We start from the raw sequence: 13,043 nt of genomic DNA on the forward strand, positions 1-13,043 counted from the left end.
TGAGCAGAAATACATTCCTTCGGGGGGGGTTGCCCATCTTCAACCCTCAATCTTGTCTCCATTACTTTTACATTTTCATGGCTGTAATTTTATGAGTAATTTTCATTTTCAACTTTAAGTGTTCATTCTCTTTTATATTAAATCTCGAAAACAAGCGAATATCATAATTGTTAAGCATACTACGTTGTTCAGGGCGTTTACAGAGTTTGTGCTTATGGGACACAAACACTCTCTACGAATACATTTCCTTTTAATACAAGGTTTAACTCATTAATTGATTGAGTTTTGGAGCTGTTTTCATAGAGCTAATGAATTTTTAGCTCAACAATGCATTTGCTGCACTACTAACATAATCAGTCTATCACCCAAATTGCTACTGTGCTGCTTGCGTTTATGCTCCTGCGGACCACCCTGCATCGGCTCACCCTCCTCCAACTGCATTTATGCTCCTGCGTTTATGCTTGCATCGGCTCACCCTCCTCCAACTCTCAGCCAACTCCTGCTTGCTGCCATCGCTTTCAAGTGGTTACATTACAATCATTTTGTGCAGCAGCAAGATAGTACAAGCTCCATACTACCTCCATTTCTCCCTACTTTTGTGGTTGTTCAGCACCAACATTGGATTTAGGTCCTCTCTTGCCATTGCTTGCATGCATGGGAGGAGGAAGGAGGCCATGTGGCAGCAGTAAGCCACCACATTTAAATATGCTATTAATAGCCTTAACAGTGCCTTCAATATCCACCTCCCCTGCGACCCTTCACCTCACTTCCTCCGTCCATTAAAGTTCATTTTAATTAAAAATCTTCGTGAAGTTTAATTAAAGCAATAAGTTCATTTCACATTATAGTGACAACAAGAAGAAACTAGCCTTGTATCATGTGAACAAAGGACTACCGGGATTTTGGGACAGCATGATTGTATTTTAACTCCATACACCAAGTGTGGGCTAGGTCGATCAAATATAGAGCTGCAAACTTAATCTTCTTATTCTTTATACTTATCATGACCATAAAATATTTGAAATTGATGAATAAACTTAAGAAGAAGATCAGGATTCCATAAACCACCATACATACTAAATATAATCTTCTTTTCAAGTTGAGAGAATGATGTGGTTTTCTTCTTCTTATGCATTCGTACATGCCCAAATCTTGAGATTGAAGATGAGAGGTGGTTGATGGGGATGAAGATAGAGACAAAGGTGAAGAATCTCGACACTTTTGTTGATCACAAGGTCTTCCACAAGAACGGTGTGACTCTTTGTCACTTGATGAGGATATATTAGAAAAAGCATTGTTTGATTTTGAAAAAGAGGATGGGCTTTGATGCAATCTCTTTCTTTGTCTTGAAGTAGAATGCCTTTCACTTGTTCCACTACGCCTCCTGAAAGTAGTTTGGACAATTATAATATTTGCTTGTTTTTTAGACTCGACATTTCAAGAAATGGAGAAAGAAAATTTACTTAAAGTTGAATGTGGCAATTATTCAGAAAATTAGAGCCATGGACACATAAAGGTAACAGAGACAAGATTGAGGACGCAAGATGTGTGTTTCCCCCTCGCTTCCCTCCCCCTAAAAAATATATTTTTGCTAACCTTGCACTAACTCTCCCCTTTCTCTTATAAAGAGAGTTTGCTTTCTACATCAATTTTCTTGGTTGTAAACTCTTGTACAACAATTATAGATAGCCTAAAATTGGTCCTATCCATCTCCCTCCATAATCTTGCACTTCATCATCATTGAATACCTCCATATTACCTCTTCTTTCATTGCCATTTTACAAGTAAGAAGACTTGTGAATTCATTACAACACCTCCTTCTCAACCTCATCTTCCATTTCAAAAGAGCAAGCCATATTGATGTATGTTGATCAACAATGGAGGAAGACTGATTTTTCCCTATTTCTACTCTTATCTTATGAAAAAATCAGTTGTTTTTATTTCATAGTAGGTAATGCATGCGTTCATATACAACTTCACATGATTTTGTGAGTAAAAAATACTTCTCCTTACTCTCGATTTGATTATAACTAAGATCTTCCCTTAAGGACTTGAGGGCACAAGAAAAGTGTCCAACTACATGTCATGAGGTGTGACAAGTGGTGGGGTACCTGGAAGCATGTGACAACTGTCGTGACACTTCTCTCTTCTCTATGGCCTCCTTTTTTGTGCTGAAATGTCTTGACACTTGTCTCTTCTCTATGTGTGTATGAATGGAAAAATGGAAGTAGGTATAAGGTGTGTAAAGGGTGGGAAGGATGGGTTTTGTGAATCCATGGGCCATGGCTGATGCACCAAAAGCAAATCTTCAAAGTAAGCATGTGAAAGAGAGATATTACTTGATGTTTTACCTCTCTTTTTTTTTGCAAATAAAGTGTGGCTAAGTATATTACTTCAGAAAAAACCCTGAATACAAAGAAGTGCTCGTGCTCAACAGACTAACTAGAGCTAATGCAGAGTCACTGATATCTCAAATATATAGGCCTCTTAGGCCGGTCTAGGGGGTATGGGTGCAAGAAGCTATGGAGGGGGGGCTGTATCCCCATCTGGGGTTGCCTGCTTGCATCACGAAAAACAGGTCCTAGCCACCTCAAGTGCGCATAAAATGAAAACAGAGCTCCTGACGAGCTCGAGACTCGCCCTGCACCTGGTACGATCGGCCACGAAGGGAGTGGATGATGGAGGTCCAGAGTTCTGCTAAAGTCGCATGTACAAAAAGTCTCTCTACGCCAAAACCTCATGGCACTGCGCCTTCTAGATATGCCATCCGGTGAGACTTCCTACGATCTCCCATACCTCAAAGCGGTCTGCTATGGGCTCCAGTACCTCGCCGATGGGTAGAGCCTCCAAGCCAACCACTGCGCACGACCCAACCTCAATAAGGAATATCGTGTCCTGCATCCCAGCCTCGTACAGAGGTGACGGCCCTAGCTGACTACCTGCCAACAGAAAGCTCCCCATGAGATACATCCAAGGCTGGGTGCTATACGGCGGAGGATGCGACATGCTCCTCTCCACACAAGCTGCACCACCTCACACAACCAAAGGCACTCCTTTGGAGTTTCCAAAAATTGCTATGTGCAGCATTTATACTCTCCATCCTTCTACATCTGGGCTAATCAACTCCCCACTGCCAAGCCTTCATGTGCCACTAGCCATAAAAAATATGATACCCTCCTCGGCCTCCAGTTGTCCCATAAGCAGCGCCAAAAAGTCCGTCGGAAAGCATCCGTGATGTTGTGCTCCGCCCAATACCTGCTACGCGACGACGCCCAATGCCTGTCCTCCTGCATCAGTATGTGTCTGTCAATCCTGGCTGTGTAGTCCAGGAACCTCGGTGGCTTCTTGGAGCGACCACAATGACCAGCCATAGCCACAATCCTGGATCCCACTCCAACTCATCAAGTGGCTTGCCCTCCCAAATCCAGAGGTGCCACTCCCAGAACAGCTATCCCCTCATCCTGCTGCCCTCAGTCAAGGGCTAGACGCCCCCCCTCCTACACGGTGAAGAAAGTGTCATGTGGGGCGCCGCCCACTCTACCTACCACCTGTAGGGGGATACTTGTCGGTGAAAACTTAGCGGCCCATATCTCCTCGAGCTCTACAGGCTCTCGTATCGGGGGGCCAAGCCACTCCTGAGCTATTGCTGCGTCAATCTCCCTTCTCCTCAACTCAACTCCTCTCTGGCAACTTGATACCCGCTGCAACACCTCCTGCGTTCGCCAATCTGTATCCCCTCTTGATCTCTGACCTGGGGGTTCCAGATCACCGGTTGGCGGTCTATCTCCTCCTGGTAGCCTAGGTGGCTTTGAATTAGGGCCTTACAGAGGCCTTGCTACACACAAAGTAAGCTGCACAGGAAGGGGAATCTAGGGGGGCCGTTGTGAAGATCCATCTCAAGGACAATCTCCGATCCCCGCCAAGCCTCGGTCGACACTCCCGAAGACCCTCCTACAGTAGGACCTTCCAGGTCTACCCTCCTGGTACGAGACCACGGACTACTAACTTGCCCAAAAGGACCAGACTCTGATACTCTAGGCCAATGATCCCAAGCCCTCCCTCTGACCAGTGTCGGATGATGGTCACCCGCGCCACCTTGGCCCAAGAATCCTTGGAACCGTCTGACCTAGCCCAAAGGAAGTTCCGCACTAGGCGGCAAAGCTGCGACACATAGGACAAGGAGAAGCACCAATACGAGGCGATGTACCAAGCCATCGCTAGGACCTCGTTGACCACCAAAGCTTGGCCCGCTAGGGCAAGGTGAGCAGTACTCCAGTAGGTCAATTTCCTCCGAATAGAGTCAAGGACTGAAAAAAACTCCTCAACGGGAGTGATGTTGAGTCCCACCTTGAACCCTAGGTAACGGACGGTCTACCCTCTGCACACCCATCTAAATCCCAAGTGGACTCCCCACTCCGTACTAGAGTCCAGGTCTGTAAGGAAACCAACCGACTTCTGCCATTTAATTTTCGCTCCTGCTGCAGTACAGAACACCTCGAGAGCTAGTCTCACTCTCTCAAGCATCAATTCATCGTCCTCTATGTAAAGTGTTGTATCATTTGTATACTTTGAGTCTAACAACTCCATCTCCTCTCTCACCGAAAGTCAGAGGCTGCGTAACCTGCTCACACGTGATCTGAGGAAGTGAGACATCGCCTTTGCAAGAGTAGAAACAAATACGGGGCCAGTGGGCAGCCCTGTTGTACCGATCTCTCCAGTCAAAACTCCTCCCCTTGCATGCCACCTATGAGAACCCTGCTTGTAGCCGATCTGTAAAGTACAGAGACCCCACGGATCCATGCCTAAGGGAAGCCTAACCTCACCATGGTGCCCTCCAAGAATTCCCAGTCCACCCTGTCATAGGCTTTCTCCAAATCCAGGAGTAGTACAACCAATCCCTGACCACTATACTAGGCCCACTCTATCGCCTCAAAGAAGGTAAAGACATTGTCTATGATGCTCCTATCCTGAACAAAGTCTGTCTGTGTGTCATGAATGATGTCTGAAAGCACGGGGCGGAGTCACCTACCAATCATCTTTGCCAATGTCTTATAGGCTACTGACAACAAGGCGATTGGTCTCCACTGGGATAGCTCCAACCAGTCTCCCCCTTTGGGAAGGAGGCTGATAAGGCCTGCCGATAGACTCCCTCGCATCTATCCTGAGCTGAAAATCTCCTAGAAAGCCAGCAGTAAGGGTTCCTTTACTACCTCCCAGTAGCTAGTGAAGAAGGCCTTAGAGAGGCCATCCTCTCCCAGGCATTTCTGCCCGTCCTGTGTGTGGAAAGTCTCCTCTAATTCCTTCTTTGTCAAGGGGTCTAGGAGGGAGCGTCCCATCTCCTCTGTGACTAGGGGCGGGATGTGATACCAGACCTACTGTCTGCATCGATGTCCTCTGGCTGAGGCTGTCTCCTGCTGGAAAAGGCATCTGTAATAGTCGGTGGCAATCTCCATCACCTCGTCTGGGCTAGAGCGAATCCTCCCATACTGATCCTGAAAGCTGTGTATCTGCTCTACTAAGGTGCGGGGCTGATATACTTGAAAAAACTCCCTGCACATCATGTCCCCCTTCTGCGCCTAGAAGGCTGCTAAGGTGCGGAATGAGAACTCCAAGCACATGTCCTCTAGGCCAGCAATGGCTACTCATGCACGCATCTCCTGTGCGTTGAGGAGGGGGTCCCCTGGTATCTCTTGTAGTAATCTCTACGTGGCTGCTAGGTCCCGCCGGAGTGCTCTCTCCTCCTTCCTGCTTTGCTGCCTAGCCTGTAGTAGGGCTACCTCCTGGCAGATATTGCTCAATTTGGCTAGGACCTCTGCAACCTCCTCTATGATCCGGTCCCTACTACCCCACTCCTTGGTCCAAATCTACTCAATTTGTCTTTTCATCTCCTTCCTCCTGTAGATCGAGTCAGGGATCGGACATGATCATGTGTCTAGGGAAAATGCTAGGGGATCAAGTGTCAAGAGGATCGCGCAGTGATCGGATGAAGTGGTGCCAGCCAATTGCCCTATCTGGCCTCCGCGAGAGCATCCCCACTCTCCCACATAGAACCTGTCCAACCACTCCAACAAGACTCCACCTAGCCACCTGTATCGCTACGAGAAGTCCAACAACCTTTCCCTCCTGTGGAAAGCTGGGTCTCTCCAAGCATCACGTGCTCCTGCTGCCAATAGGAAGACCTCCCGTGCCTCTTGCTCCTCACCAACCATGCCTTGGTAGTTTCTACCTCTACCCTGTTGGTCCTCCAAGGCCTCCAAGTTGTTGAAATCTCCTTCAACAATCCAAGAGTCCACCTCTGGAAGTCCTGCTGCAATCTCCACCCAGAACCTGCTACGTGTCCTGACCTCAATAGGGGCATAGACATTGAGGACTCCACGGCACGAGTCCCCAATATCCAATCTCATCCATAGAACCCTCCTTGGCACAATCGTCCCATGGTTCCGTACAAAGGCGGTGAGGCTCGCGCCAATCGAGGTGCATACTCCACTCCTATCATAGGCACCGATGGAGTGCTCCAAGTGTGTGAATTGCCCGAGAGTACCTTCCCTACCTGCTGGGCCTGGGCAGGAATGAGCTTGTGCTCCTGTAACAATAAGATGTCGATCCGTCCGGCAAGGGCAAGTTGCAACTCCTGCCGAACAATCAGCTTCCTGGAACCACGTGTTCCACTATAGTGGAGGTTGTTCACATTCCTGGATGCAAGATATAAGTTCATAAGGCAACAAGCATATGTTCAATGTGGAAGCTGTTGACGACGAAGAGGAGCTATGAGGCATGTGGATCCGCTTCGCTGCCGACCTGGACGGTGAACTCCATTCCCCCATGGTAGCCCTTGGGCGGACCATGGGGGTGATGGATGCGTCTGGTGGTACCACCATAGCATCTATCAGCCAAGCTGAGAGGTGGGACTCTGTGCACTGCTAGAAACGGGCCGCCTATGCCAGGGACCACTCGATCATATCCATCGGAGTTCTCCACTGCGGGGGGGCTCGAAAGATAATGCTCAGATGTGGGGGCCTCGGCCCCAGCCCACCAGTTGATATCCATCATGCAACCTCGCCATTGCTAGGAAAAAAGTGTCACTCCACCTCCCATCCACTAGGAGATGTGGTCTGCCACCTGACTCTTCGCCTCCTCCTCTATCTAAGTCATCGTCCAGTCTCCTATGTGAAAGGTTTGAAGGAAGAAAGCGTAGTTTGGTCCATCCAGTGGTGCTAGTAGATGGACCTTGCCGCTCCTTAATTTGCGTACCACGAAGATTCCCACTTCTAGGGGTAGTGGGAACTCTCCTGCTCTGCAACTCTCAAGTAGGACCACGGCCCGCTGCAAAAAAACTCCTGTGGTAGCAGCTGTGCCTGTCTCAGGAAGATGTGACGGGCAGCATGGGCAAATGAACTGGTGGTTGTGTGTGTGTGTTGGGCGGGGGGGGGGAGGGGGGGGGCGCGTGGTACTCTGCCAGGGGGGAGACGCTCCCCCTACTGCACCTTGTTGCCGTGGCTGTGTCTGAGGGGCTGTCTGCAGCCCCCCTTGCCGTCTCGCTCTATCGTCTTTGGACCCGTGTAAAACCATCCGCATCCACCAGCGGGCCTGTAGGCGAGGCCGCCTTGGCTCCGAAACACGTGCACTTTGCTACCTGATGCCCAAAGTCACAGCAACGCAAGCACTGCCCTGGCTACCCAATCACAATGACTGGTAATACTCTAATCGCCAGTCCGGGAAAGCGTAGGGTGACCGGGTGTCTAAGGAACTTCTTGTGGAACGTGAATGCCTCCACTATGAAGCCACTGTACCAAGGGACCATGTAGATGACCCCCTTCGTGGAAGCATAGGGTGAACTGGCCAGTAGCTCACGGGTTGCATCTACCGAGGTGAGTCGTACCATGAAGATCCCTTGACCCATTAGAACCGCCTCCACAATCTGCGTTGTGTCGATGCATAGCATGGAGTGAAGTCAGTCCTGAAGCTCGGCCCATGATGGGGAGTGTCCTACCACCTGACCAAAGATCGTTGTTTCTTTTAGCTCCAGCTCTATGGCATAGACGGCTAAGAGCTGTTCCTCAGAGAGAACGACGCACAAGGTGTTTGACTGGGGGGCACTCGCAGAATGCACCGGCATTTGACCAAAGGTTTCCATTGCGCATCCTTGCTGAGAACCTACCAATCACATTGTTGTGTTGCCAGCGGGGGGGTGTTGCTGCAAAAGGAGGGAGCAACTAGGCGCGGGAGGGGGGGATTTCTGTTTTCCAATGGTGGGTAAAGTAATCGACTCCACCGGTGGCCTGATCCCACGGGTGGGGGCCTGACGAGCTGAGCCACAAGGCAAGGGATGCGGGGGCAGCCAACCGGGGGGGGGGGGGCATGGGGGCAGCCAGTCAAGAAAATGGTGGCGCACAATGCAAGGGGAGGAACCAAGGCGAACAGGCGGGAGGAGGGAGGCGCAATGGCTACCGGGAGGAGGGAGAATCGCAATGGCAGCCAAGCAGGAGGAGGGAGGCGCAGTGGGCCCAGCGACCAGCCGGAAGAAAGGAGGCGCAGTGGCGGCCAAGAAAGGGGGGGGCACGCACGCAATGGCTGCTGCAAGGGGGGGAGCGTGATGGCGGCCAGGCGGTAGGAGGGAGGCGCAATGGCAGCCAGGGAGGGGGGGCGCGATGGCAGGCAAGCAGCGCATCGGTAGGGAGCGATCTAGCTTGATGCACTGATGTTTTGCCTCTAGATCCATCTCTTCTTTCAATTAAATACTAGTATGGATTTTGGTCTTCATGGTTACACCCATAGCTTGCACTTTTAGAAGGAGAGACCAAAGAAGAACTAGCAAAATTTGAACCATACATAACTTGCACTAAATTTGATGCAAAGGAAGACATTGGATAGCTCATAGTTCCCATACCAATGTGTCCTCTTTTGGCTAGGAGTATCAAATGAGAAAGCTCTCTACTCACGCAAGATGGCCGAAATCATTGTGTGGAGAGCAAGTGTCAATAAGGCCATTAGTACCAAGCATAATAGAAAAGCAAGTTTTCCAGGCATTTGGGATCATTTCAGCTCTTATAGTCTTCTTCAAGGAGGTCAAGCATGACATCATGCCGAACTTCTCCTCAAGAAACTTGTTTCCATCATCTTGGATACCTACAGCTAGAATTGTGCTCTAAAAATGTTTTCTTAGCAGGGAGCTTATCTTCATTCAGCACAAGCTTTAGGACCTTAATTACACAATCATACTACTCATCGGGGGGGGGGGGGGGGGGGGGGGCATGGGGGCAGCCGGTCAAGAAAATGGTGGCGCACAATGCAAGGGGAGGAACCAAGGCGAACAGGCGGGAGGAGGGAGGCGCAGTGGCAGGCAGAAAAGAAGGGGAGGCGCAATGGCTACCGGGAGGAGGGAGAATCGCAATGGCAGCCAAGCAGGAGGAGGGAGGCGCAGTGGGCCAAGCGACCAGGCGGAAGAAAGGAGGCGCAGTGGCGGCCAAGAAAGGGGGGGGCACGCACGCAATGGCTGCTGCAAGGGGGGGAGCGTGATGGCGGCCAGGCGGTAGGAGGGAGGCGCAATGGCAGCCAGGGAGGGGGGGCGCGATGGCAGGCAAGCAGCGCGTCGGTAGGGAGCGATCTAGCTTGATGCACTGATGTTTTGCCTCTAGATCCATCTCTTCTTTCAATTAAATACTAGTATGGATTTTGGTCTTCATGGTTACACCCATAGCTTGCACTTTTAGAAGGAGAGACCAAAGAAGAACTAGCAAAATTTGAACCATACATAGCTTGCACTAAATTTGATGCAAAGGAAGACATTGGATAGCTCATAGTTCCCATACCAATGTGTCCTCTTTTGGCTAGGAGTATCAAATGAGAAAGCTCTCTACTCACGCAAGATGGCAGAAATCATTGTGTGGAGAGCAAGTGTCAATAAGGCCATTAGTACCAAGGATAATAGAAAAGCAAGTTTTCCAGGCATTTGGGATCATTTCAGCTCTTATAGTCTTCTTCAAGGAGGTCAAGCATGACATCATGCCGAACTTCTCCTCAAGAAACTTGTTTCCATCATCTTGGAAACCTACAGCTAGAATTGTGCTCTAAAAATGTTTTCTTAGCAGGGAGCTTATCTTCATTCAGCACAAGCTTTAGGACCTTAATTACACAATCATACTACTCATCAAAATGATGGTACTGCTAATGGCAACAAATTGATTTTCACTTGTTTGCAATCATCACAGATACCTTGAATTTCACTTGTTTGCAATCATCACAGGTACCTTGAATTTAGGCCATGGCTAAACATCAGACACCCCTGACTTAAAAAGCCAAACTACTCTAATTTCTTGACTAGAGGTTATGCAGGAGATTAACCTGTATTAGTTTCACAACCAACCTGGCAATGCTTATGCAGTTATAACATTACCACTCTCGCTCACAATTGTGCAGATACCTTGCAAGGTAAATCAAATGACAGATTTTAAATAGAACTCACCTGCACGTGAGCTATACATGCTAGATAGCTTATGATAAGCAGCAGATTATCATCTGAAGATAATGAAAAACCATTCCTGCAAAAAAAATGTTCACATTAGCTTCAAAATGTACACTGAACAACCAGCAAAGCTTTAAGAACATTTTGCTTACTTCAAATATGGTGCAAGGTAAACAGCTGCATAGAGGAGATAACGTCGATCATTGGTATCTAACCACACAAACACCCAACCCTGTAAAATGCCCATGCATGCAGCTTTTCAAAACCAAAAAGCACGGCAAACATGCTAGAGGTTTTTGCAATCAAGAACAGCATGGAAGGATCAATGAGATGGCCTGTCTAAATAGTTGAAGTATGTAAGCTGTCAGAGGATGCTTGTCTAAGGAAAGACCAAAAAGGTACTAAAGCTATACTACTGTAAAGCACACAACAAACAAAAAAGGGTACCAGATCAAGGCAAATAGTACCAGCCAATTGAAAAGGGGTATAAAGCTGATGATGGTCATTGCACCATTACGAACATCATCTGCACCTAGAATAGAAGTCTCCTTTCTCTCCAGTTTCCCGCTATCCTTCACGATTAACAAAGAGCTGAATATGCAAGCACCAATGGCAATGGCAAATGGCGCATCCTGCAAAAGTTCAGACCTGCATGAACTCCTCCTCCTGCCACTTTTCTGCAACAAGTGAACAAAGCTGAGCTTAACCTCCAATTTCTGTGTGTTTTACCAATAACTGTAAGACTTTGTATACTCACTTTGTGCATGATTTTGCACAAGGCTGCACTTCTAGATTCCAAATGATGCACATTTCGATATAGAAGAGAACCAAGCGTCACCTTATGAAATGCGTAGAGCCTAATGCCATGAATCTAATAGAAAACAACATGAGTAAGTAAATGTACACACACGCACACACACACACACACACTCTCTCTCTCTCTCTCTCTAGACGCACGCGCACACACTTAACCACATCTTCATCCTAAGAGGTATGATTGAGAAAGTGAAAGTGAGAAAGAAGAGTTCTACAGCTGCTTTGTGGATTTCTGCAAAGCCTTTGAAACAATTCCACCAGATAGACTACTATAGAGGCTGCAAACACGAGGGAATTCCATCTTACATAATTTGGGGTATCAATGTTGTCATGAGGACATGTATCTTTGAAACCTCACTTAACATGAGAATTAATTTTTAATCACATGGTTAAAGTAAATGTTGCACATGTGAACTGCAACTCAAGATCGAGTAAATTTATGAGCCCAGAACCCAAGGAAATCACAAGATGTCAAAGGCAAAAGTTGCTATAAGTTATGTTGCACAGGTACTTGGTGGTATCTAGTGGCAATTGTTGGCCTAGGTCATTCATTTGGCCATAAGTATTAGTTGGTGACACTAGAGAAGTGGCGTTTAATGGTACCTAATGCCAATCTAATGGTCAAAGATGGTGCAAAGACACTCGGGAATGGAAGTTGCCTAGCCAATTTAAATATTGGCCAATTAGATTATTTTCAGGACACCAAAATAATAATTAGATTAATATTCAGTATTTAAAGACTGAAAATTAATATTGACTCCAATGATCTTCCTATGAGGAGACTTCAGCACAAGGTACCAAGTGCCATTCCTCTAAATCGACTCAAGCTCCTGCTCCATCACTCTTCACCAAAGATCATGCTGTAAAGCCTCCTTTACTGAGATTGGCCCCCAATCTTGCATGACACGAATCATCAAACAGTAATTAGTGTACACAAGCTCAGTATGGTATGCCTAGTTCTACCGAGAACGCCACGGGCCATCCTGCAATTGCCACTTCTCAAGGACCCCCTCAATCCTTGCATCACAGGGGGTGTCACAAGCCCAACGAGGAGGAGGCCGGATCTCACCGCGTCACTCTCCATCTACTGAAGTTTTTAGAAGGTCCACCGACTGCTAGGGCAAAATTGGTGAGTCTAGTGGCTAAGAACTAAGCTCCTCATCCGAAGAAGAGTCCTTAAGAGACATAGGCTCCAAAGGAATAGCCGTTGACACCCAACTATTACTGGGATCTCCAAGAACAGGGTGTTCCTCACCTCCCTCTAAGGCTGGAAGTTCCACGAACCGAACATCACGGCTCATATAGACATTCTTGCTTAACGGGATCATACAATCGGTAACCTTGAGACTATGAGTTGTAGCCCACAAACACCTATCTTTTGGAAGCCGCTTCATATTTGTCATGCTGTGTTTTCAGGATGTGTACATAGGCATCACACCTGAAAACCCTGAAATAAGAAACACCTAACTTAGATCCAAAGTACGCCTCATAACGGGTCATACCAACAACAACAAAAATAGGGGATTGATTAAGAATGTGAACTGCAGTAGCCTCAGCCTCGGCCCAGAGACACTAAGGTGTCTGACGATGCTCCATCATGGTACGGGCCATCTCAATCACACTGAAATTCTTCCTCTCCAATATGCCATTCTCTTGAGAGGTGTTTGTATTAGCAAACTCCTAGTGGATACCATGATATGCACAAAAATGAGCAAAAGCTCATTAGAAACAAATTCTCTGCCCTTATCTGTTTGTATGGTCTTCA

The 13,043-nt window shown here is 47.7% G+C and overlaps 1 protein-coding gene across 3 annotated transcripts in view; it reads right to left on the bottom strand.

The window, feature by feature from the left end:
* Positions 1-13,043, bottom strand: part of LOC148029627 (zinc finger matrin-type protein) — a 130,293-nt gene that overhangs the window by 81,242 nt on the left and 36,008 nt on the right. Inside the window, exons 2-5 of one of the 3 annotated variants that reach the window (XM_087685862.1) lie at positions 11,220-11,333; positions 10,930-11,094; positions 10,615-10,694; positions 10,463-10,538 (exon numbers count right to left, since the gene is read on the bottom strand). In XM_087685862.1, coding sequence (XP_087541988.1) covers positions 10,463-10,538; positions 10,615-10,694; positions 10,930-11,094; positions 11,220-11,333 — 435 coding nt within the window. Of the gene's footprint in view, positions 1-10,462; positions 10,539-10,614; positions 10,695-10,929; positions 11,140-11,219; positions 11,334-13,043 lie in introns of all 3 variants that reach the window. The other 2 variants (XM_087685861.1, XM_087685863.1) reach the window with 2 other exon arrangements.

This window comes from Lygodium microphyllum, chromosome 10, assembly GCF_053477565.2.
Source record: "Lygodium microphyllum isolate KBCC chromosome 10, Lygodium_microphyllum_v1.1.10, whole genome shotgun sequence".
NCBI lineage: Eukaryota > Viridiplantae > Streptophyta > Polypodiopsida > Schizaeales > Lygodiaceae > Lygodium > Lygodium microphyllum.